Genomic DNA, 26,322 nt, shown 5'->3' with positions numbered 1-26,322 from the left:
GGTCGCCCCTCGCCCCCCGGAGGAGGCCAGGTTGCCTTCGTGGCTAGGGACACTTGCGCTCCACACATTGCTTCCCGCCTTCCTCGTATTCCTGCTTGGAAATCCACATCTGCTGGAAAGTTCCCTGGAGGAGGAAGCCGGCGGGGGGGCGCTCAGAACAGTGCCCCCCCCCCCCCCCAGACTATCCCCTCAATCCCCGGACCCCCGACTGTTCAGTTCATTCCGATTCGATGGCATTTATTGAGCGCTCACTCTGTGCTCTGCCGGGGAGAGCCCACCGCGCTTAGTACAGTGCTCTGCACACAGTGAGCGCTCAATACGATTGACTGAATGGTAAACAGACTCATTCCTCGCCCTTAATGAGCTCAGTAATAATCGTGGCGTTTGTGGAGCGCCTACTGTGTGAGAGGCACTGTACTAAGCGCTGGGGAGAGTCACTACAATAGTAAACAGACGCATTCCCCGCCCTAAATGAGCTCAGTAATGATCGTGGTATTTGTTGAGCGCCTACTATGTGAGAGGCACTGTAATAATAATGATGGCACTTGTTAAGCGCTTACTATGTGCAAAGCACTGCACTAAGCGCTGGGGAGAGTCCACTACAATAGTAAACAGACGCATTCCCCGCCCTTAATGAGCTCAGTAATGATCATCGTATTTGTGGAGCGCCTACTATGTGAGAGGCACTGTACTAAGCGCTGGGGAGAGTCCACTACAATAGTAAACAGACGCATTCCCCGCCCTTAATGAGCTCAGCAATAATCATGGTATTTGTTGAGCGCCTACTGTGTGAGGCACTGTACTAAGCGCTGGGGAGAGTCCACTACAATAGTAAACTGACGTATTCCCCGCCCTTACTGAGCTCAGTAATAATCGTGGTATTTGTTAAGCGCCTACTATGTGAGAGGCACTGTGCTAAGCGCTGGGGAGAGTCCACTACAATAGTAAACAGGCGCATTCCCCGCCCTTAATGACCTGAGCAATAATCATGGTATTTGTTGAGCGCCTACTATGTGAGAGGCACTGTACTAAGCGCTGGGGAGAGTCCACTACAATAGTAAACAGACGCATTCCCCGCCCTTACTGAGCTCAGTAATGATCGTGGTATTTGTTAAGCGCCTATGTGAGAAGCACTGTACTAAGCGCTGGGGAGAGTCCACTACAATAGTAAACAGACGCATTCCCCGTTCTTAATGACCTCAGCAATAATCATGGTATTTGTTGAGCGCCTATTATGTGAGAGGCACTGTACTAAGCGCTGGGGAGAGTCCACTACAATAGTAAACAGACGCATTCCCCGCCCTTAATGAGCTCAGCAATAATCGTGGTATTTGTTAAGCGCCTACTATAATAATAACAATAGTAATGTTGGTATTTGTTAAGTGCTTACTATGTGCCAAGCATGGAGAGAGGCACTGTACTAAGCGCTGGGGAGAGGCCGATACAATAGCAAACAGGCACATTCCCCGCCCACAATGAGCTCAGTGATAATCGTGGTATTTGCTAAGCATTTACTCTGTGCCAGGCACTGTACTAAGCGCTGGGGTGGTTAGCAGCGTGGCTCAGTGGAAAGAGCCCAGGCTTGGGAGTCAGAGGTCATGGGTTCTAATCCCGGCTCCCTCACATGTCTGCTGTGTGACCTTGGGCAAGTCACTTCACTTCTCTGAGCCTCATTTACCTCATCTGTAAAATGGGGATTAAGACTGTGAGCCCCCACGTGGGACAACCTGATCACCTTGTATCCCTCCAATTGCTTAGTCCAGTGCTCTGCACACAGTAAGCGCTCAATAAATGCGATCGAATGAATAATAAGCACTTAACAAATGCTATTATTATTATTATTGTTATTATTATTATTATTATTATTATTATTATTACAAGCTGGTCGGATTGGACCCAGGACAGGGACTGACCCACGTGGGGCTCTCAGGCCTCATCCCCATTTGACAGACGAGGGAACTGAGGCCCAGATAAACAGCGTGGCTCAGTGGAAAGAGCCTGGGCTTTGGAGTCAGAGGTCATGGGTTCAAATTCCAGCTCTGCCAATTGTCAGCTGTGTGACTTTGGGCAAGTCACTTCACTTCTCTGTGACTCAGTTCCCTCATCTGGAAAATGGGGATGAAGACTGTGAGCTCCCCCCCGTGGGACAACCTGATCACCTTGTAACCTCCCCAGTGCTTAGAACAGTGCTTTGCACATAGCAAGCGCTTAATAAATGCCATCAAAAAAAAAACAAACCTCCCCAAGGGATCCCAACTCTGCCAATTGCCAGCTGTGTGACTTTGGGCAAGTCACTTCACTTCTCTGGGCCTCAATTCCCTCATCTGTAAAATGGGGATTAAGACTGTGAGCCCCCCGTGGCACAACCTGATCAGCGTGGCTCGGTGGAAAGAGCCCGGGCTTTGGAGTCAGAGGTGGTGGGTTCAAATCCCACCCCCACCAGCTGTCAGCTGTGTGACTTTGGACAAGTCACTTCACTTCTCTGGGCCTAGAATGTGAGCCCGTTGTTGGGTAGGGGCCGTCTCTATATGTTGCCAACTTGTACTTCCCAAGCGCTTAGTACAGTCTCTATATGTTATAGTCTCTTATATATATAAAAGTATAAGTATATATATATACTATATATAGTATATTCTCTATAGGGGAAGCAGCATAGCTCAGTGGAAAGAGCACAGGCTTTGGAGTCAGAGGTCATGGGTTCAAATCCCGGCTCTGCAACTTAGCTGGGTGACTTTGGGCAAGTCACTTCACTTCTCTGGGCCTCAGTTCTCTCATCTGTAAAATGGGGATTAAGACTGTGAGCCCCCTGTGGGACAACCTGATCACTTTGTAACCTCCCCAGTGCTTAGAACAGTGCTTTGCACATAGCGCTTAATTAAAAAAACCCCAAAAACCTCCCCAAGGGATCCCAACTCTGCCAATTCATTCATTCATTCAGTAGTATTTATTGAGCGCTTACTGTGTGCAGAGCACTGTACTAAGCGCTTGGGAAGTACAAGTTGGCAACATCTAGAGATTGCCAGCTGTGTGACTTTGGGCAAGTCACTTCACTTCTCTGGGCCTCAGTTCCCTCATCTGGAAAATGGGGATGAAGACTGGGAGCCCCCCGTGGGACAACCTGATCGCCTTGTAACCTCCCCAGCGCTTAGAACAGTGCTTTGCGCATAGTAAGCGCTCAATAAATGCCATTATTATTATTATTATTGTAACCTCCCCAGTGCTTTGAACAGTGCTTTGCACACTGTAAGCACTTAATTAATGGCATTATTATTATTATTATTGTCAAAAGAAACAAAAATGCCACCCTTATTATTGCTATTAAGGGAAGTGACTGGTCCAAGGTCACACATCAGACAAGGGAGAGAGTCGGGAAGCCAAGGCCGCAGGCCCGTCTTTTCTTCCCCGCAGCTCCCGTCGTCCCGTGGCATTCCCGACTCCCGACTCCCGACCCCCGACCCCCCACCCACCCCCCGCTCACCAGCGAGGCCAGGATGGACCCCCCAATCCAGGGGCTGAACTTCCTCTCCATGGTGCTGTTGCTGGCAATGAGCTTCAACCGCATACTCTGTTGGGAAGACAGGGCCCGGGGGGCGACTCAACAAGGGAAAGATGCTCGGGGGAGATGGGGGGAGATCTGGGAGGGATGGGGTGAAGCCAGTTTACTTTCATTCATTCCTTCAATCGTATTTATTGAGCGCTTCCGGCCTGCAGAGCACTGGACTGAGCGCTTGGGCAGTCCAAGTCGGCAACCTAGAGAGATGGGCCCTTCCCAACAACGGACTCACAGGCTAGAAGGGGGAGACAGACAACAAAACATGGAGGTGGGTGTCAAAATTGTCAGAATAAATAGAATTATAGCTCGAGGAATATTGGGCCCACAGTCTAGAAGAGGGAGATGGACAACAAAACATGGGGTTGGGCGTCAAAATTGTCAGAATAAATAGAATTATAGCTCGAGTCACATCGGGCTCATAGTCTAGAAGGGGGAGATGGACAACAAAACATGGGGGTGGGCGTCAAAATTGTCAGAATAAATAGAATTGTAGCTCGAGGCACATGGGGCTCACAGTCTAGAAGGGGGAGACGGACAACAAAACATGGAGGTGGGAGTCAAAATTGTCAGAATTAATAGAATTATAGCTCGAGGCACATTGGGCTCACAGTCTAGAAGGGGGAGATGGACAACAAAACATGGGGGTGGGAGCCAAAATTGTCAGAATAAATCGAATTATAGCTTGAGGAACATCGGGCTCATAGTCTAGAAGGGGGAGATGGACAACAAAACATGGAGGTGGGTGTCAAAATTGTCAGAATAAATAGAATTACAGCTCGAGGCACATCGGACTCACAGTCTAGAAGGGGGAGACGGACAACAAAACATGGAGGTGGGCGTCAAAATTGTCAGAATAAATAGAATTATAGCTCGAGGCACATTGGGCTCATAGTCTAGAGGGGGGAGACGGACAACAAAACATGGGGATGGGCGCCAAAATTGTCAGAATAAATAGAATTATAGCTCGAGTAATATCGGGCTCACAGTCTAAAAGGGGGAGACGGACAACGAAACATGGAGATGGGCGCCCAAATTGTCAGAATAAATAGAATTATAGCTCGAGGAATATCGGGCTCACAGTCTAGAAGGGGGAGACGGACAACAAAACACGGGGATGGGCGCCCAAATTGTCAGAATAAATAGAATTATAGCTCGAGGAATATCGGGCTCACAGTCTAGAAGGGGGAGACGGACAACAAAACGTGGGGGTGGGCGCCCAAATTGTCAGAATAAATAGAATTATAGCTCGAGGCACATTGGGGTCACAGTCTAGAAGGGGGAGACAGACAACAAAACATGGAGGTGGGCGTCAAAATTGTCAGAATAAATAGAATTATAGCTCGAGGCACATTGGGGTCACAGTCTAGAAGGGGGAGACGGACAACAAAACATGGAGGTGGGCGTCAAAATTGTCAGAATAAATAGAATTATAGCTCGAGGCACATTGGGGTCACAGTCTAGAAGGGGGAGACAGACGACAAAACATGGGGATGGGCGTCAAAATTGTCAGAATAAATAGAATTATAGGTCGAGGAACATCGGGCTCATAGTCTAGAAGTGGGAGACGGACAACAAAACATGGAGGTGGGCGCCAAAATTGTCAGAATAAATAGAATTATAGCTCGAGGCACATCGGGCTCACAGTCTAGAAGGGGGAGACAGACAACAAAACATGGAGGTGGGCATCAAAATTGTCAGAATAAATAGAATTATAGCTCGAGGCACATCGGGCTCACAGTCTAGAAGGGGGAGATGGAGGACAAAACATGGAGGTGGGCGCCAAAATTGTCAGAATAAATAGAATTACAGCTCGATGCACATCGGGCTCACAGTCTAGAAGGGGGAGATGGACAACAAAACATGGGGGTGGGCGCCAAAATTGTCAGAAGAAATAGAATTATAGCTCGAGGCACATCGGGCTCACAGTCTAGAAGGGGGAGATGGACAACAAAACATGGGGGTGGGCGCCCAAATTGTCAGAATAAATAGAATTATAGCTTGAGGCACATTGGGGTCACAGTCTAGAAGGGGGAGATGGACAACAAAACATGGGGGTGGGCGTCAAAATTGTCAGAATAAATAGAATTATAGCTCTATGCTCATTAACAGAATAGTAAATATGTACAAGTAAAATGAATAGAGTACTAAATCTGTACAAATACATAGCTTCGTACAGTGCTCTTTGCACACAGTAAGCGCTCAATAAATACGATTGAATGAATATATACAAGTGCTGTGGGGAGGGGAAGGAGGTAGGGCAGGGGGGATGGGGAGGAGGAGAGGAAAAAGGGGGCTCAGTATGGGAAGGCCTCTTGGAGGAGGTGAGCGCTCAGTAGGGCTTTGAAGGGAGGAAGAGAGCTACCTTGGCGGATGTGTGGAGGGAGGGCATTCCAGAATGACCCACCTGCCCCATTTACGGTATGGCTGCACGAGTTCCATTGGAATAATAATTACATGTAATGTTGTATTATTTATTAAGGACTTCTTATGTGCAAAGCACTGTTCTGAGCGTGGCAGAGGTTACAAGGTAATTGGATTGTCCAACGCGGGGCTCACAGCCTTAATCCCCACTTTACCGGTTTGGAAACCGAGGCACAGAGTAGTGAAGTGACCTGTCAGCTGTGTGGCCTTGGGCAAGTCACTTTGCGGCATGGCTCAGTGGAAAGAGCCCAGGCTTGGGAGTCAGAGGACGTGGGTTCTAATCCCGGCTCTGCCACTTGTCTGCTGTATGACCTTGGGCAAGCCACTTCACTTCTCTGGGCCTCAGTGACCTCGTCTGTAAAATGGGGATTAAGACTGTGAGCCCCATGTGAGACAACCTGATTACACTGTATCTACCCCAGCGCTTTGAACAGTGCTCGGCACAGAGTAAGCGCTTAACAAATACCATCATTATTATTATTCTCTGTGCCTCAGTGACCTCGTCTGAGACTACGAGCCCCACGGGGGACAACGCGATTAACTTGTCTTTCCCCCACCGCTTAGGACAGTGTTTAGACTGTGTTTAGTCTTCTAGACTGTGAGCCCACTGTTGGGTAGGGACCGTCTCTATATGTTGCCAACTTGTACTTCCCAAGCGCTTAGTCCAGTGCTCTGCACACAGTAAGCGCTCAATAAATACGATTGAATGAATGAATGAACAGTGCTGGGCCCGTAGTAAGCGCTTTGCAAATACCATCGTCATTGCATCGTGAGAAGCAGCGTGGCTCAGTGGAAAGAGCCCAGGCTTTGGAGTCAGAGGTCATGGGTTCAAATCTTGGCTCCGCCACTTGTCAGCTGGGTGACTTTGGGCAAGTCACTTCACTTCTCTGGGCCTCAGTTACCTCATCTGTCAAATGGGGATTAAGGCTGTGAGCCCCCCGTGGGGCCACCTGATCACCTTGTAACCTCCCCAGCGCTTAGACCAGTGCTTTGCACATAGTAATAATAATAATAATGATGATATTTGTTAAGTGCTTGCTATGTGCAAAGCACTGTTCTAAGCACTGGGGGGATACAAGGTGATCAGGTTGTTCCACGTGGCGCTCACAGTCTTAATCCCCATTTTACAAGTGAGGTAACTGAGGCACAGAGAAGTTAAGTGACTTGCCCAAAGTCACACAGCTGACAACTGGTGGAGCCGGGATTAGAACCCATGACCTCTGACCCCCAAGCCCGTGCTCTTTCCACTGAGCCACGCTGCAGCGCTTAACAAATGCCATCATTATCATTATTATTATTATTATTATTATTAGTCCAGTGTTCTGCTCACAGTAAGTGCTCAGTACATACTGATAGGGTGCCCTGGGTTTAAGAGGGGGGTCGGGGGGTGGTCTGGGCCGAGGTGAGCGCGGTTTACCGGGGGGGTTTTCTGGGACAGCTCGCGGTTCAGGCGGTCGGTGAATCCCTGCAGGAGCGTGTTCCCGCCCGTGACGATGACACTGCCGTAGAGACCCTGAATGGGGGGTGGAGGGGTGGTCAAGGGGGCGCGACCCCCGCTCCCCACCTCACCCCCATCCCCTCCCCACCCTCAGCGGGCACTGACCGGGCGGATGTCTATGTCACACATCCCGATGCTTGTCGTCACCACGTGTCCCACGCCCAGCATGGTGTTCCCCGAGAGGCCCTGGGGAAACCGCAGCACCCAGGCGTCCAGCTCATCACCCCCCCAGTCCTCACCACCGGCCAGGGGGCAAGGGAGCCATCTTTGCTTCACCCCCCCCCAACCCCTTACCTTCTGAGCTCCCCTTCCCCCCGACCCCCAGCCCCAGCTCTAAGCTCCCCCCACCTCCATCATCATCGATTATACTTATTGAGCACTTACTGTGTGCAGAGCACTGTACTAAGCGCTTGGGCAGTACAAATTGGCAACATATAGAGACAGTCCCTACCCAACAGTGGGCTCACGGTCTAAAAGACCTCCAGGCCACGGCTCAGTGGAAAACAGCCCGGGCTTGGGGGTCAGAGGTCATGGGTTCTAATCCCGGATCCGCCAACTGTCAGCTGGGTGACTTTGGGCAAGCCACGTCACTTCTCTGGGCTTCAGTGACCTCATCTGTCAAATGGGGATGAAGACTGGGAGCCCCCCGTGGGACAACCTGATCACCCTGTAACCTCCCCGGTGCTTAGAACAGTGCTTTGCACATAGTAAGCACTTAGTAAATGCCATTATTATTATAATAATTGTGGTATTTGTTAAACGCTTCCTGTGCGCTTAACAAATACCTCAATTATTAGAATAACAATGGCATTTATTAAGCGCTTCCTGTGCGCCAGGCACGGGACTAAGCGCTGGGGTGGATACGAACAAATGGGGTTGGACACGGTCCCTGTCCTACTGGGGGCTCACAGCCTCAACCCCCCCCCATTTACAGATGAGGGAACTGAGGCCCAGAGAAGGTAAGTGGCCTGCCCAAGGTCGCCCAGCAGACGAGTGACGGAGCTGGCTCAGTGGAAAGAGCCTGGGCTTTGGAGTCAGAGGTCATGGGTTCAAATCCCGGCTCCGCCACTTGTCAGCTGTGTGACTTTGGGCAAGTCACTTCACTTCACTGGGCCTCCGTTCCCTCATCTGTAAAACGGGGATTAAGACGGTGAGCTCCCCGTGGGACAACCCGATCACCTTGTAACCTCCCCGGCGCTTAGAACGGTGCTTTGCACATAGTAAGTGCTTAATAAATGCCATCATTATTATTAGTATTATGACCTTCTGACTCCCACGCTCTTGGTTTATTCTCTAGGCCGCACTGATGGTTGCGGGCAGCGAAAGTGTCCTTTTATCGTTCTGTTGGATTCTCCCAAGCGCTTAGTCCAGCGCTCCGCACCCAGTAGGTGCTCAATAAAAATGATTGCATGCATAAATGAATAAATGAATGAATGAACGAAGCTCTGGTACCCCTCCCCTTCCTCTTTCCTCCCCTTCCCCTCTCGGGGCCTAGCTATTTTAACCCCTCCATCCCCCAGCCCCTTGATTTTCCCCTCTCTCCACCCCCCCACACTCCCCCCATCTGCCACCCACCTCTCTCTCCCCCACCCACCAACACCCCAGTGGGGACCCAGGAGTCCCAGTTCGCACCTTGACATTGGAGGGATCAAACAGCCCCTCGGGGATGCGGAGTCGCTCGGCTCCATAGTCCGTGTTGTACCCGTTGGGCATCTCGTAGTGCACTGTGGGCATCTGAGCTGCCACCCTGGGCAGGGCAGAAGCGGGTGGGCGGATGTGGGGAAGGTCGAGAGCCGCCCGGGGATGCTCCCGGGCCTCGGTCTACATTCACCCATCCTCATCGTCATCGTCATCAATCGTATTTATTGAGCGCTTACTGTGTGCAGAGCACTGGACTAAGCGCTTGGGAAGTCCAAGTTGGCAATATATAGAGACAGTCCCGACCCAACAGTGGGCTCACAGTCTAAAAGGGGGAGACGGAGAACAAAACCAAACATACTGGGGAGGGGAAAGTGGAGAGCCCCCCAAGGGAAGGGGCGGGGGAGATCTGACTGAAATGACTGCAGCTGTTCTTCCTTTTGGGGTGCTGAGACCCCCCTCTAGACTGTAAGCTCGCCGTGGTCTGGAAATCTATATCTATTCACATATCGTACTCAGTATAGCGCTCCGCACACAGTAAGCGCTCAGTAAATACGGCTGACTGAACGCCCCCCTTCCCCAACCCTTGTCCTTTGATTCTTGTCCTCTTCACCTCCTACTCATTCATTCATTCAGTCCTATTTTTGAGCGCTTACTGTGTGCAGAGCACCGTATTGAGAGCTTGGGAAGTCCAAGTTGGCAACATATAGAGATGGTTCCCTACCCATCATCATCATCATCAATCGTATTTATTGAGCGCTTACTGTGTGCAGAGCACCGTACTAAGCGCTTGGGAAGTCCAAGTTGGCAACGTATAGAGGCGGTTCCCTACCCAACAACGGGCTCATCATCATCATCATCAATCGTATTTATTGAGCGCTTACTGTGTGCAGAGCACCATACTAAGCACTTGGGAAGTCCAAGTTGTCAACATATAGAGGCGATTCCCTACCCAACAACGGGCTCACAGTCTAGGCGGGGGAGACGGACAACAAAACCAAACATGCGGACAGGTGGCAAGTCATCGGAATAAATAGAAATAAAGCTAGATGCACATCATTAACAAAATAGATAGGCTAGTAAATGTGTACAAGTAAAATAAATAGAGTAATAAATCTGTACAAACATATATACAGGTGCTGTGGGGAGGGGAAGGAGGTAGGGCAGGGGGGATGGGGAGGAGGAGAGGAAAAAGGGGGCTCAACTCAACCCTAGCTCCCTGCCCCTCAAACAGAACCCAGGCTTCCAGTTCCCGACCCCCATTTCCCAGCCCCTATCCCCCATTAGGAACCGGACTTTATTATTATATCATTATGATGATGATGATGATGATAGTTAATAATAATAATGATAATAATTGTTAAGCATTTATTCTGTGCCAAGCACTGTTCTAACCACTAGAGTAGATCCAAGCTAATCAGGTTGGACCCAGTCCCTGTCCCATCTGGGGCTCCCAGTCTTCATCCCCATTTTACAGATGAGGGAACTGAGGCCCGGGGAAGTGAAGTGACTCGCTCAAGGTCACACAGCAGACAGGTGGCAGAGCCGGAATTAGAACCCAGGTTCTTCTAACTCCCAGGCCCATTTTCTATCCGCCAAGCCATGCTACGCCTTTCATTCATTCATTCGATCGTATTTATTGAGCGCTTACTGTGTGCAGAGCACTGGACTAAGCGCTTGGGAAGTACAAGTCGGCAACATATAGAGATGGTCCCTACCCAACAACGGGCTCACTTTCATTCATTCATTCATTCAATCATATTTATTGAGCGCTTATTGTGTGCAGAGCACTGGACTAAGCGCTTGGGAAGTACAAGTCGGCAACATATAGAGACGGTCCCTACCCAACAATGGGCTCATTTTCATTCATTCATTCATTCAATCATATTTATTGAGCACTTACTGTGTGCAGAACAGTGGACTAAGCGCTTGGGAAGTACAAGTTGGCAACCTATAGAGACGGTCCCTACCCTATAATGGGCTCACTTTCATTCATTCATTCATTCAATCGTATTTATTGAGCTCTTATTGTGTGCAGAGCACTGGACTACGTGCTTGGGAAGTCCAAGTTGGCAACATATAGAGATAGTCCCTACCCAACAACGGGCTCACAGTCTAGAAGGGGGAGACAGACAACAAAACAAAACATGTGGTCAGGTGTCAAGTCATCAGAATAAATAGAAGTAAAGCTAGATGCACATCATTGACAAAATAAATAGAATAGTAAATATGTACAACTAAAATAAATAGAGTACAAATCTGTACAAACATATATACAGGTGCTGTGCGGGGAAGGAGGTAGGGCGGGGGGGATGGGGAGGGGGAGAGGAAAAAGGGGGCTCACAGTCTAGAAGAGGGAGACAGACAACAAAACAAAACATGTGGACAGGTGTGAAGTCGTCAGAACAAAATGAATTAAAGCTAGATGCACGCCCAGTCGCCCAGCCCATCCCCTAGCCCCCATTCCCTACCCAGGACCCAGAAATCCGGTCCCTCAGCCTGTTCTCTCCTCACCCCCCCAATCAGGCAGGACCCAGGCTTCCTGAGCACACTCACTGCTCATCGTAGGGTGAATCGGAGACCTGGAGAACGGAGGCCTGGAAGTCCTGGATCACCTCCTGGGGACCCGGAGAGGAGAGGAGTCGGGGGCCGGGACTCCTGGGGCCTCTCCTTGTTGGCCTGGGGAGCCGAAGGGCTGAGGTGGAGAGGAGGAGGAGGAGGAGAAGGAGGAGAAGGAGGAGGAGGAGGAGAAGGAGGAGAAGGAGGAGGAGGAGGAGAAGGAGGAGGAGAAGGAGGAGGAGAAGGAGGAGGAGAAGGAGAAGGCCAGATACCCTGGAGGTGGGGAGGAGATGCTGTGGGACCTTAGGGGAAGGAGGGTTTTGGGGGGCCAGGGGGACAGAAGGGGGGCTTAGGGAGTTGGGGAGTAGGGGGCTGGTGGGGAGCCATGGGGCAGAAACTGGGGGTGTCAGGGTCCGCCAGGCCGGGCTCTGAAACTCCTCACGTTGCACATGTAGTTGTGCCAGGACTTGGACACTTGGGGAAGTTTCTCCTTCTTCTTCCAGTTTGGGGGGGCTCCCTCCCGCACCGGCTCCTGGACAGGAGGAGGGAATGGGGTCCGTGAGCTCCTCCCGTCCCGAGGGTGGTCCTCCCCCGGCAGAATCCCCCGGCTTCCCAACCCTCTCTCCCCACCCCTGGACCCACTCCCAGGCTCCCGGCCTAGTCCGGGGACGAACCAGGGCACGTGGGGACGATTCTGGGGTCTCGTCTGGTACCACCCGGCGGGGGCCCAGGGGAGGGTGCGTGAAGGGGGGTGGTCCTTTGGGCCTTTTGGTCTTTCTTCCCCTCCCTCGTCAGACGGAGGTGGTCAGGGGGGCGAGGGGGACAGGGAGGATGGGGGTGCGAGGGGGCGGGAAGTCACCTTGGCTGCAATCATGTAAGGGGGGATGATGTCGATGGCCATTTCCTGGAAAAGCTCCCGGCACTGCATGGAGATGAAGTCCCCGGCCAGGGGTGACTTCACGATGCCTGGAGGGGAACCGGGAATGGGGGCCCGGCCGGCGGAGGGGGGTTAGCCGAGGGGGGCGGGGGGCAGTAGGGGCCCGAGCCCACCCTTGGACCAACCGTCCACCCGACGGGCTCCTCTGTTTGACGGTGGAACCTTGTGGGCGAGGGATATGGCACTTCTTGTGCATCACCAGGGCAGTGGGTGCTCAATAAGTACCATGATCACTATCTATCAATCGATCGCTATTATTGAGCACTTATTGTGTGCAGAGCATTGTATTAAGGGCTCGGGACAGCATAACGGAACCATCACTATTACTACTGTTATTACTACTAGTATTACAACTGCTGTTATTGCTACTATTATTACTACTACTATTAATCGATTGTGATGGTATTTATTGAGCACTTACTATGTGGAGAGCACCGCTCTAGGCACTTAGGAAACTCTAATACAACATAGTAGACATGTTCCCTGTTCTAAAGGAACTAACAGTCTAGAGAGAGCTACCATTACCATTCCTACTACTATTAATAATAATGATGGTATTTGTTAAGCGCTTACTATGTGCAAAGCACTGTTCTAAGCACTACTATCCCTACTTCTACTACTACTACTGTGCCTCAGTTCCCTCATCTGTAAAATGGGGATGAAGACTGTTAGCCCCATGTGGGACAACCTGATGACCTTGTAACCTCCCCAGAGCTTAGAACAGTGCACATAGTAAGTGCTTAATAAATGCCATCATTATTATTATTATTATTACTACCACTACTACTACTACTACTATCAACCCATGGTATTTATTGGGCACTTACTGTATGCAGAGCACCTACTATCAATCCATGGTATTTATTGGGCACTTAAATGTCATTATTATTATTATTATTATTATTATTATTATTACTATTATTATTATTATTATGCAGAGCACTGTACTAAGCACTTAGGAAAGCACAATACAACAGAGTTGGTAGGCACTAACCCGGCCTACAGGAAATAATAATAAAAATGGCCTTTATTAAGCGCTTACTATGTGCAACGCACTGTTCTAAGTGCTGGGGAGGTTACAAGGTGATCGTGTTGTCCCACGGGGGGCTCATGTTCTTAACCCCCATTTTACAGATGAGGTAACTGAGGCACAAAAAGTGAAGTGACTTGCCCAAAGTCACACAGCTGACAATTGACGGAGCCGGGATTTGAACCCATTAACTCTAACTCCAAAGCCCAGGCTCTTTCCAGTGAGCCATGCTGCGTCTCCATGTTTACAATCATTACTACTATTACACCACTGTAACTACTACTAATAGTTCTATTATTTCTACTGATACTGCTATTACTAGAACTGCTAGTACTTTCTTACTACTATTCCTACTGCTAGTAATACTACTATTATTACTAGTGCTTAGAACAGTGTTTGCACATAGTAAGCGCTTAATAAATGCCATCATTATTATCATTATTATTACTATTCCTGCTAGTACTACTATTACTGCTACTATTATTCATTTCCTAGTATTATTTTTACTGCTAGTAGTACTTCTCCTCCTCCTCCTGCTATTACTATTACCACTGCTATAGCTACAACTATTACTACTAATTCTGCTATGACCATTAATACAACTGCTACCATAATTACTACTAGTAGTACTACTACTAGTAGTACTATTACTACTACTACTACTATGGTGCTACCACTGAAACTATTACAAAACTATTACTGCTAACACTGCTAGTACCATTACTACTACTGCTACCACTATTATTGATACTACTACCATTACTAGTACTGCTACTCTTACTCCCATAACTACAACTATTACTACTATTACTATCACGAGTGCTACTACTATTACTCTCATAACTACAACTATTACTACTATTACTATCATGAGCGCTACTACTATCACTCCCATAACTACAACTATTACTACAACTATTACTACTATTACTATCACGGGCGCTACTACTATTACTCCCATAACTACAACTATTACTACTATTACTATCACGAGTGCTACTACTACTACTCCCATAACTACAACTATTACCACTATTACTATCACGAGTGCTACTACTATTACTCCCATAACTACAACTATTGCCACTATTACTATCACGAGCGCTACTACTATTACTCCCATAACTACAACTATTACCACTATTACTATCATGAGCGCTACTACTATTACTCCCATAACTACAACTATTACTACTATTACTATCATGGGCACTACTACTATTACTCTCATAACTACAACTATTACTACTATTACTATCACGAGCGCTACTACTATTACTCTCACAACTACAGCTATTACTACTATTACTATCACGAGCGCTACTATTACTCTCATAACTACAACTATTGCTACTATTTTTATCGTGAGCGCTACTACTATTACTCCCATAACTACAACTATTACTACTATTACTACCACAAGTGCTACTACTATTACTCCCATAACTACAACTATTTCTACTGCTACCACTCTTACTAGTCCTAATACTATTCTCACCATAACTCTTACTATTATTACTACTATTACTATTACTTCTCCTGCAACTCTTACTGCCACTCTTACCAGTCCTAATACTATTCTTACCACAACTACAACTGTTACTATTATTCCTACTACTGCAACGATTGCTACCACCACTACAACCATCACCACTACTACGACGACGACAACGCCAAGGACGGCCGCGCCGCCAGTTCTGGACCCGCGGGCCCGCCCCCCGAGTCCCCCGTGAGCCCCCGGCTGTCCCCACCCCTCCCCAGGCCCCCCTCCCTGCCTCAGTTTCCGCAGATGTCAGTCAGCCCACCCCTCGGGCCCCTCCCTTCCTCTCCCCCCCGCCCCGCATCTCACCCCCTCCAGTCCCCCCAGGAGCCCGGGCTGGGGGTGGTACCTTGCTGCAGGACGTAGCCGTCGTGCACAGGGATGGCCGTGGTGTGGGTGGCCCCGCTGTCCAGCACCAGGCCGGTGGAGCGCCCGTTGGCAAAGCTGGGGAGGGACAGCGGGGTCAGAGGTCAAACGGGTGTTATAGCCCGAGCAGGGTTATCCCCTTCTCTCCCTCTCCCACCTCCTCTTCCCTACACCCTCGATCCCGCTACTCCCTCCTCCTCTCCATCTAAGGCCTCTTCTCTCTGCCCGCCCTGACCATGACTCAATCAATCAATCAATCAATCAATCGTATTTATTGAGCGCTTACTGTGTGCAGAGAACTGTACTAAGCACCTGAGTAGTACAAGTTACGAGTACAAAAGTACAAGACTCCTCCTGACCCCAGAGACAGCCCAGGCCTGGGAGTTGCCAGCTTGTCCTTCCCAAGCGCTTAGTACCGTGCTCTGCACACAGTAAGCGCTCAATAAATATGATTGATTGATTGATTGATTGGGAGTCACAAGGACCTGGATTCTAATTCCGACTCCACCGCCTGTCAGCTGTGTGACTTTGGGCAAGTCACTTGGCTTCTCTGGGCCTCAGTTCCCTCATCTGGAAAATGGGGATGAAGAGGCGCGTGAGCCCCACGCGGGACAGGGACTGGGTCCAGCCCGATGATCTCGTATCTACTCAAGGGCATAGGACAGTGCTTGGCACATAGTAAGTGCTTAACAAGTACCAAAATAATAACGATAATAATAAATATCGGCAGTATTGATTGTTATAATTATAATAAAATATGCAAAATACAATATATATACACTACAATACAATACATATATAGAGACTATATTATATGTAATATATGTTACTATACTATACTATATTGCTATATAGTTTAGTATAGTATAGTATAGTACTATATAGTAACATTGCTATATTGCTATATAGTTTAGTATAGTATAGTATAGTATAGTATAGTACTATATAGTAGCATTACTATATTACTATATTATATGGAATAGTTATAATTAATAACAATAAATATTATTAGTAGTATTGTTAAGCGCTTAACAAGTACCACAACAAGAATAAATATCATTATTAGTATTAATGATTATAATTAATAACAACAATAATTATTATTAGTAGTATAGTTAAGCACTTAACAAGTACCATAATTATAATAATAAATATTGGCAGTATTGATTATTATAATTATAATAAAATACAATATAGAATATGTCATATGTAATAATTATAATTAATAACAACAATGAATATTATTAGTAGTATTGTTAAGCGCTTAACAAGTACCACAATAACAATAATAAATATCATTATTAGTATTAATTACTATAATTAATAACAACAATGATAATAATTATTAGTATAGTTAAGCACTTAACAAGTACCATAATAATGAAAATAAATATCGGCAGTACTGATTATTATAATTATCATAAAATAAATACAATACAATATAGAACATATTACATATAATAATTATAATTAATAATAATAAGTATTATTATTGTTGTTGTTAAGCACTTAAGTACCATAATAACAATAATAAATATCATTATTAGAATAAATGATTATAATTAATAACAATAATAATTATTAGTAGTATTGTTAAGTGCTTAAGTACCTTAATAACAATAATAAATATCATTATTAGTATTAATGATTATAATTGACAGTAATTATTAATATTGTTAAGCACTTAACAAGTATCATAATAACAATAACAAATATCATTATTAGTATTAACTATTATAATTAATAACAATAATTATTATCAATAGTATCGTTAAGCGCTTAACAAGTACCATGATAACAATAATAAATATCATTATTAGTATTAATGATTATAATTAATAGCAATGATTAATCATCATTTATTATTATTATGGTTATGGTACTTCTTAAGTGCTTGACAAGGACAGTGCTTGGCACATAGTAAGTACCATAATGACAACAATAAATATCATTATTAGTATGAATGATTATAGTTAATAACAACAATAATCGTTATTATTAGTATTGTTAAGCACTTAACAAGTACCATACTAACAATAATAAATATCATTATTAGTTTTAATGATTATAATTAATAACAATAATAATTAGTAGTAGTACTATTGTTAAGCGCTTAACAAGTACCATAATAACAATAATAAATATCATTATTAGTATTACTGATTATGATGAATAACAATAATTAATCATCATTTATTATTATTATGGTTATGGTACTTCTTAAGCACTTGACAAGGACAGTGCTTGGCACATAGTAAGTACCATAATGACAACAGTAATGAGTATCATTATTAGTATTAGTGATTATAATACTAATACTAATAATTAGAAGAAGAAGAAACAGAGAAGCAGTGTGGCTCAGTGGAAAGAGCCCGGGCTTTGGAGTCAAGGGTGATGGGTTCGAATCCCAGCTCCGCCAATTGTCAGCTGTGTGACTTTGGGAAAGTCACTTCACCCGCCTCTCCATCCCCCATCTTACCTCCTTCCCTTCCCCACAGCACCTGTATATATGTTTGTACAGATTTATTATTCTATTTATTTATTTATTTTACTTGTACATATCTATGCTATTTATTTTATTTTGTTAGTATGTTTGGTTTTGTTCTCTGTCTCCCCCTTTCAGACTGTGAGCCCACTGTTGGGTAGGGACTGTCTCTATATGTTGCCAACTTGGACTTCCCAAGCGCTTAGTACAGTGCTCTGCACACAGTAAGCGCTCAATAAATCCGATTGATTGATTGATTGTTTGATTGATTCTCTGGGCCTCAGTTATCTCATCTGTTAAAATGGGGATGAAGACTGTGAGCCCCCCGTGGGACAACCTTGTAACCTCTCCAGTGCTTAGAACAGTGCTTGGCACATAGTAAGCGCTTAATAAATGCTATTATTATTATTATTATTATTATTAATTACTACTATTATTATTCCCTGGAACTTCCTACTCTTCCCCTAATTGCCTCATTTTCTCCCTCTTCAGGTCCCTGGGTCCCCTCCAAACCACAGGTGGGTCAGGACAGGAGGGCCGGGCCCGAAACTCTCTTCGGGCCGACCCCTGGTGAGCCCACTGTTGGGTAGGGACTGTCTCTATATGTTCCCAACTTGTACTTCCCAAGCGCTTAGTACAGTGCTCTGCACACAGTAAGCGCTCAATAAATACGATTGATTGATTGATTGATTGAGAGAAGAGGAGGCCCAACCTGAGCATCCAGGGAGATGGTCTTCCATCCATGTGCCCTCCTTTTCCAACCCTAACCCTATTTCAGCCCTTCTGTCCAGATTCCTGCCTCCATCCCATCCCATCCCACCCCATCCCACCCCATCCCTGACCCCCGGCCTCCAGGCCCCGGGGATGGTGCGGGGGGCGCGGAGTGGTGGTCTTACGCCGTGAGCACGGCCGTCTTGCAGAGGAAGAAGGCAGGGATGTTGTACTGCTCGAACATCACTTCTGTCAGCTTCTCCCGTTTGGCCCGCGTGTTCCACTGTGGCGGGAGAGAGACGGGAATGGAGGGAAGGGTGCAGGCCGCGGCCTGGCGGGAATGGAGGGAAGAGTGCAGGCCGTGGCCTGGCGGGAATGGAGGGAGGAGTGCAGGCCGCGGCCTTGTCCATCCTGACGGGGAATGGCTCAACCCGGGGTCAGGGTGGGCTGGGGGTGGGAAGTCGGGTCAGGGGAGAGGAGGAGGAGGATGCAGGAGGAAGACGAGGAGGAGGAGGAGGAGGCAGACAAGGACATGGTGGACGAGGAGGAGGACGAAGACAAGGATAATAATAATGGTATTTGTTAAGCGCTTTCTATGTGCAAAGCACTGTTCTAAGCGCTGGGGAGGTTACAAGGTGATGAGGTTGTCCCCCGGGGGGCTCACAGTCTTCATCCCCATTTGACAGGTGAGGGAACTGAGGCCCAGAGAAGCGAAGTGACTTGCCCAAAGTCACACAGCTGAGAGTTGGCAGTTGGTGGAGCTGGGATTTGAACCCATGACCTCTGACTCCAAAGCCCGGGCTCTTTCCACTGAGCCACGCTGCTTCTACGAGGAGGAGAAAGGAGAGGAAGACGAGGACGAGGAGGAGAAGGACGAAGATGAGGAGGAGGACGAAGACGAGGAGGAGGACGAAGATGAGAGGGACGAAGAGGAAGATGAGGAGGAGGAGGATGGAGACGAGAACATGGTGGACGACGAGGAGGAAGACGAGGACGAGGAGGAGGAGAAGGACGAAGACGAGGAGGAGGACGAAGACGAGGAGGAGGACGAAGACGAGAGGGACGAAGAGGAAGATGAGGAGGAGGAGGATGGAGACGAGAACATGGTGGACGACGAGGAGGAGGACGAAGACGAGGATGAGAAGGAGGACGAGGAGGAGAAAGAAGAGGAAGACGAGGACGAGGAAGAGGAGAAGGAAGAAGAGGAGGAAGAGGAGAAGGACGAAGATGAGGAGGAGGACGAAGAGAGAAGGAAGAGGAGGAGGACGAAGATGAGGAGGAGGACAAAGACAAGGAGGAGGAAGAGGAAGACAACGAGGAGGAGGATGGAGATGAGAACATGGAGGACGACGAGGAGGAGGACGAAGACGAGGACGAGAAGGAGGATGAAGAGGAGAAAGAAGAGGAGGACGAGGAAGAGGAGAAGGAGGAGGATGAAGACAAGGAGGAGCAAGAGGAAGACGAGGAGAAGGAGGAGGATGGAGACGAGAACATGGTGGACAGGAGGAGGAGGATGAAGAACAGGATGAGAAGGAGAACTAGGAGGAAAAGAAAGAAGGGGAGGACGAAGACAAGGACGAGGAAGAGGAGAGGGAGGAGGAGGAGAAGAAGGAAGAAGATGAGGAGGACGAAGACAAGGAGAAGGAAGAGGAAGATGATGACAAGGAGGAGGAGGATGGAGACGGGAACATGGTGGATGAGGAGGAGGAGGACGGAGACAAGGAGGAGGTGGAGGAGGAGCAAGAGGAAGACGAGAAGGAAGACGAAGATGAAGGCAAGGATGAGGAATAGACGGAGGACGAGGATGAAGGCAAGGATGAGGAATAGACGGAGGGCGAGGAAGAGGAGGATGAAGAGGAGGAAGAGGAGGATGAAGAGGAGGAGGAGGAGAATAAGGAAGAAGATGAGGAGGAGGACAGAGACAAGGTGGAGGAAGAGGAAGACGACGAGGGGGAGGAGGAGGATGGAGACGAGAACATGGTGGATGAGGAGGAGGAGGACGAAGACGAGGAGATGGAGGAGGACGAGAAAGAGGAGAAGGAGGACGAGGATGAAGGCAAGGATGAGGAATAGATGGAGGACGAGGAAGAGGAGGATGAAGAGCAGAAGGAGGAGGACTAGAAGGATGAGGGGGAGGAGGACAAAGACGAGGACGAGGTCGAGGATGTTGAAGACCAGGAGAAGAAGGAGAAAGAGGAGGAGGAGGAGGAGGAGGAGGAGGAGGAAAGGCCGTTTGGTCCCCAGGTTCCTCTTTCCCCAGATGGCCCCCGTCCCCCTCCCCGCGGCTTCGGGTCTCCTTTCAATTGCTGAAAAATTCATTCGTTCATTCAATCGAATTTATTGAGCGCTGATTGTATGCAGAGCACTGTACTAAGCGCTTGGAGTGTCCAATTCCAACAATGGGCTCACAGTGTGGAAGGGGCCTCTCCCAGGTGGAGGAAGGTGGGAGAAGGGGAAGATGAGAGGACTGAGGAGGGGCGGCAGCAGGGGCCTGCGGGGGTCGGGGGTCGGGGGTCGGGGGTCGGGGGGCTGGGACCCGGCCATTACTTACCGGGGCCTCGGACATGAGCACGGGGTGCAGCTTGGGCTCTGACTTGACATGTTTGCTGTAAGTGTGATCCAGGATGGCCCTAAAGCATTCCCAGTCTTCAACTGGGAAGGGACCGGGACCCGACCCGGAGGACGGGGCCCGGGGGCGCAGGCGGGGGGAGGGAGGGCGACGGAAGAGGGAAGGGGAAAGGCGAGGGGAAGGGAGGGAAGAGAGGGAAAGGCAGAGGGGGGGGACGGGGGGAGGAGGGGGAGGGGGAGAGGGGGACAGAAGGGGAAGGGGGAGAGGGGAAGGGGGGAGAGGAAAGAGGGAGAGAAGGGGAGGGGAGGGGGGGAGAGAGGGAGAAGGGGAAGGGGGAGAGGGAGGACGGGAGAGGAGGAGAAGGAGAGGGGGGCAGGGGGGACGGGGAGAGGGACAGAGGTAGAAGGGGAGAGGGGGACAGGGGAGAGGAGGAGAAGGGGAGGGGGAACGGGACAGGGGGACAGAAGAGAGGGAGAAGAGAAGGAGAAAGGGGAGAGAGGGCAGAGGAAAGAGGGAGAAAGAGAAGGGGAGGGGGACAAGGGAGAGGAGAAGAAGGGGAGGGGGAAAGGGGGACGGGGAGAGGGACAGGAGAGGGGCAGAGGGGACAGGGAGAAGAGAAGGGGAAGGGAGGGGGGAGAGAGGGAGAAGGGGAAGGGGGAGAGGGGGCAGAATAGAGGGAGAAAAGAAGGGGAAGGAGAGAGGGACAGACGTAGAAGGGGGAGAGGGAGGATGGGAGAGGAGGAGAAGGAGGGGGGACGGGGGGACAGGGAAGAGGGGGACAGGGGAAAGGAGGAGAAGGGGAGGGAGAACAGGGGACAGGGGAGAGATAGAAGGGGAAGGGGGACAGAAGAGAGGGAGAAGAGGGGAAAGGGGAGAGAGGGCAGAGGAAAGAGGGAGAAAGAGAAGGGGGAGGGGGACAGGGGAGAGGAGGAGAAGGGGAGGGGGAACAGGGGGGCGGGGAGAGGGACAGAGGTAGAAGAGGAAAGGGGGGCAGGGGACAGGGAGAAGAGAAGGGGAAGGGGGACAGAGGGAGGAAGGGAAGGGGGACAGAGGGAGGAAGGGAAGGGGGAGAGGGGGAACAGGGGACAGGGGAGAGGGAGAGAGGTAGAAGGGGGAGGGGGACAGAAGAGAGGGAGAAGAGAAGGGGAAGGGGGAGAGAGGGCAGAGGAGAGAGGGAGAAAGAGAAGGGGGAGCGGGACAGGGGAGAGGAGGAGGAGAAGGGGAGGGGGAAAGGGGGACAGGGGGAGAGAGAGAGAAGGGGAAGGGGGAGAGAGGAGAGAGGAGGAAGGGATGGGGGACAGGGAGAGGAGGAGAAGGGGGGGCGAAAAGGGGGACAGGGGAGAGAGAAGAAGGGGAGAAGGTGACAGAGGAGAAGGAAGGATGGGAGGCAAGCCTGAGTGAAGACCTGAAGCCCCTTCTGCCCCCTCCCCGCCCCGTCCCCCCTCCCCAGGGGAGCAGGTAGAGGGGCTTTGAAGTAGGGGGAGGCAGGGGAAGGGATGTTGGGGTTCAGGAGCCCGGGGGGCCCGGGGGGGCGGAGGGTCCCGGGACCCCCTTACTCATGCCGTTCTTGAGGGGCGACATGACCTCGGCCCCGTCGCGGGGCACGTGCAGAGCGTTGGTGTCAATGTGGAACGTCTTGCCCTTCTTTTCCTTGTCTCCTTCCAGCTCCAGCCCACCGCCCTCCTCGGGAGCCAGGAGTCCCACCGTGGTCGGGAAGTCTGCCTGGTGGGGGAGGCGAGAGGGGAGGGGGAAGAGCTGGGAATGGCGCCCCTTCCCCACTCCTCATCCCTCGTGGTCCCCCTCCCCAGCTCCTCAGAGGAGGGAATCAAACCTGAGTCGCCTCCCGTTCATTCAGTCGTATTTATTGAGCGCTCACTGTGTGCAGAGCACTGGACTAAGCGCTTGGAGGAGTCCAGTAGAACAAGAAACATTCATTCATTCAATCTTATTTATTGAGCGCTTACTGTGTGCAGAGCACTGTACTAAGCGCTTGGGAAGTACAAGTCGGCAACTATAGAGACGGTTCCTACCCAACAGCGGGCTCACAGGCTGGAAGGGGGAGACAGACGACAAAACAAAACATGTGGACAGGTGGAAAAGCAGCGTGGCTCAGTGAAAAGAGCCCGGGCTTTGGAGTCAGGGGTCATGGGTTCAAATCCCGGCTCCACCAACTGTCAGTTGTGTGACTTTGGGCAAGTCACTTCACTTCTCTGGGCCCCAGTTCCCTCATCTGTAAAAATGGGGATTAAAACTGTGAGCCCCCCGTGGGACAACCTGATCACCTTGTAACCTCCCCAGCGCTTAGAACAGTGCCTTGCACATAGTAAGCGCTTTCAAATGCCATTATTATTATTATTAAGTCGTCAGAGCAAATAGAGTTAAAGCTAGATGCACATCATTAACAAAATAAATAGAATAGTAAATACAAGTGAAATAAATAGATTAATAAATCTGTACAAATATATACAGGTTTACAAATAAATCTGTAAATATACACAGGTGCTGTGGGGAGGGGAAGGAGGTAGGGCGGGGGGAATGGGGAGGAGGAGAGGGAAAAGAGAGGAAACAGACGCATTCCCTGCCCACAACGAGTTTACAGACTAGAAAGGGAGACAGACGTGAATGGAAATGAAGAAATGGCAGATAGGGACGTAAGTGCTGTGGGGCTGGAGGGGTGGCGGTGAATACAGAGGGCAAGGCCCCCAACTCAGCCCGGCCTCCAAGGGTGAGGGCTAGATGCCCCCCTGCCCCCCCATCCCTTCCATCCTCCCCAGGAAGGGGAGACTGCCCTCAGGGGCCGTTCATTCATTCATTCATTCGTTCAATCGTATTTATTGAGCGCTTACTGTGTGCAGAGCACTGTACTGAGCGCTTGGGAAGTACAAATCGGCAACGTATGGGGACGGTCCCTACACAACAGCGGGCTCACAGTCTAGAAGGGGGAGACAGACAACAAAACAGGTAGACAGACAGCCGTCAACACCCACCTCCTCCTCCTCCTCCCCCTCCCGTCCCCCCGGGGGTCCGGGAGCCTGGGGATGGGGGGGAGGGGGCTAGGGAATTGGGGCGGGGGGCTCACCTTGGGACAGTCCTCCCCGGCGTAGCCCGCACGCACAGAGAAAGAGCCGATGTCGAAAACCAGAGCCCCGACCTCATCTGGGCCGGGGAAATGGGGTCAGGGTCAGGAGGAAATGGGGAGACTCAGGGGGAGACGAGGGTGGGGCTGGGGGCGGGAGAGGGGGGTCTCCTCCCCCTTCCCCCCCTCCCCCCAAACGCTCAGGGCCCTCTGGACATTGGACTCCGAGTCTGGACTCTTGGGGTGCGATGGGAGGGGGAAGGGAGGAGGGGAGGGAGGGTCTTGGGGAGCCCCAAGCAGTGAGGGAGGGAAGAATTTGGGGAGACCCTCCCCAGCTGCAGGGATATAGGGACGGGGGGTGGGGAGGGGGCAGAGGCAGAAACCAGGCCTCTGTGTGTGTGTGTGTGTGTGTGTGTGTGTGTAGGGAAGGGGGTGCCAGTGTGCGGTGCTGGAGATGCAGATTTGGGGTGCAGATTTGAGGTGTAGATTTGGGGTGTAGATTTGAGGTGCAGATTTGGGGTGCAGATTTGGGGTGTAGATTTGGGGTGCAGATTTGAGGTGTAGATTTGAGGTGCAGATTTGAGGGGTAGATTTGGAGTGTAGATTTGAGGTGCAGATTTGAGGGGTAGATTTGGGGTGCAGATTTGAGGGGTAGATTTGGGGTGTAGATTTGAGGTGCAGATTTGAGGGGTAGATCTGGGGTATAGATTTGCGTGGCAGATTTGGGGTGTAGATTTGAGGTGCAGATTTGGGGTGTAGATTTGAGGTGCAGATTTGAGTGGCAGATTTGGGGTGTAGATTTGAGGTGCAGATCTGGGATGTAGATTTGAGGTGCAGATTTGAGGTGCAGATTTGGGGTGTAGATTTGAGGGGTAGATTTGGGGTGTAGATTTGAGGTGCAGATTTGGGGTGTAGATTTGAGGTGCAGATTTGAGTGGCAGATTTGGGGTGTAGATTTGAGGTGCAGATTTGGGATGTAGATTTGAGGTGCAGATTTGAGGTGCAGATTTGGGGTGTAGATTTGAGGGGTAGATTTGGGGTGTAGATTTGAGGTGCAGATTTGGGGTGTAGATTTGGGGTGTAGATTTGAGTGGCAGATTTGGGGTGTAGATTTGAGGTGCAGATTCGGGGTGCAGATTTGGGTGTAGATTTGAGGTGCAGATTTGGGGTGCAGATTTGAGGTGCAGATTCGTGGTGCAGATTTGGGGTGCAGATTTGAGGTGTAGATTTGGGGTGTAGATTTGAGGGGCAGATTTGGGGTGCAGATTCAGGGAGCAGATTTGGGGTGTAAATTTGCGGTGTAGATTTGAGGTGTCGATTTGGGGTGCAGATTTGAGGTGTCGATTTGGGGTGCAGATTTGAGGCGCGGATTTGGGGTGCAGAATTGGGGTGCAAGGGCCTGGGGGGTAGAGAGTAGGAGGTGCCAGGGGGTGGGGTGGGGGGCTCAGGGCCTGATGGGGGGGGTCTGCTCACCTCCCCCGTAGACGCCCCCGCTCATGATCCCGGCTCCCCCCGGGACCCTCTGGGCCCCCCGAGGCTCGGCCCGAGGGAGGAGGAGGAGGAAGAGGAGGAGGAGGAGGAGGAGGAGGGGGAAGGCTCAGCACCCAGGCGTCCGGACAGCTCCCGGGGTCCAGAGGCCGGGCGGGGGGTGGTGGGAAATTCCGGGCGGACCAATGAGGAGGCCGGATCTCCCACCCGCATCCTGCCCGCCCATTGGTGCGGAGCCCAGACAATAAGCGGGGTCCAGGAGCCTTAAAGGGGAAGGAGCCCCCGAATCCCCCCACCCCTGGGCCGGGGGAGGGGGAGAAAAGGACCCCGAGGGGCCCCCAAGAACAGACGGACGGATGGAGGGAGGCTTAGAGAGATAGAGGGTTACTAATCAATCAATCAATCAATCAATCGTATTTATTGAGCGCTTACTGTGTACACAGAGAGAGGG

General features: G+C 49.9%; 1 protein-coding gene across 1 annotated transcript; it reads right to left on the bottom strand.

Annotated features, from left to right (window-relative positions):
• ACTL6B (actin like 6B) lies at positions 1 to 25,898 on the bottom strand. Its single transcript, XM_038768839.1, has 14 exons — positions 25,857 to 25,898; positions 24,387 to 24,463; positions 22,864 to 23,029; positions 21,290 to 21,390; positions 18,924 to 19,021; positions 15,526 to 15,620; positions 12,529 to 12,635; positions 12,112 to 12,201; positions 11,667 to 11,728; positions 9,105 to 9,219; positions 7,578 to 7,658; positions 7,392 to 7,487; positions 3,479 to 3,565; positions 1 to 124 (listed from the first exon to the last, which is right to left on the bottom strand). Exons 1-14 carry the CDS (start codon positions 25,879 to 25,881, stop codon positions 44 to 46), a joined length of 1,281 nt encoding a protein of 426 aa, XP_038624767.1. The 5' UTR covers positions 25,882 to 25,898; the 3' UTR covers positions 1 to 43.
• Positions 25,899 to 26,322: the final 424 nt, after the last annotated feature.

The sequence above is a fragment of the Tachyglossus aculeatus genome, chromosome Y4 (assembly GCF_015852505.1).
Source record: "Tachyglossus aculeatus isolate mTacAcu1 chromosome Y4, mTacAcu1.pri, whole genome shotgun sequence".
NCBI classification, from domain to species: Eukaryota; Metazoa; Chordata; class Mammalia; order Monotremata; family Tachyglossidae; genus Tachyglossus; species Tachyglossus aculeatus.
The sequence above is the reverse complement of the archived record's forward strand: the minus strand, read 5'-3'. Positions and strand labels throughout refer to the sequence as shown.

What these genes read in the sequence shown, in the direction of transcription:
- ACTL6B (XM_038768839.1), bottom strand. Translation starts at nt 25,881, where the DNA reads ATGAGCGGGGGCGTCTACGGGGGAG. An exon ending in CGGGGGCGTCTACGGGGGAG is followed by an intron (nt 24,464 to 25,856) that starts GTGAGCAGACCC and finishes TCCCCGGCCCAG; the next exon opens with ATGAGGTCGGGGCTCTGGTT. An exon ending in GCCCCTCAAGAACGGCATGA is followed by an intron (nt 21,391 to 22,863) that starts GTAAGGGGGTCC and finishes GTCCCTTCCCAG; the next exon opens with TTGAAGACTGGGAATGCTTT.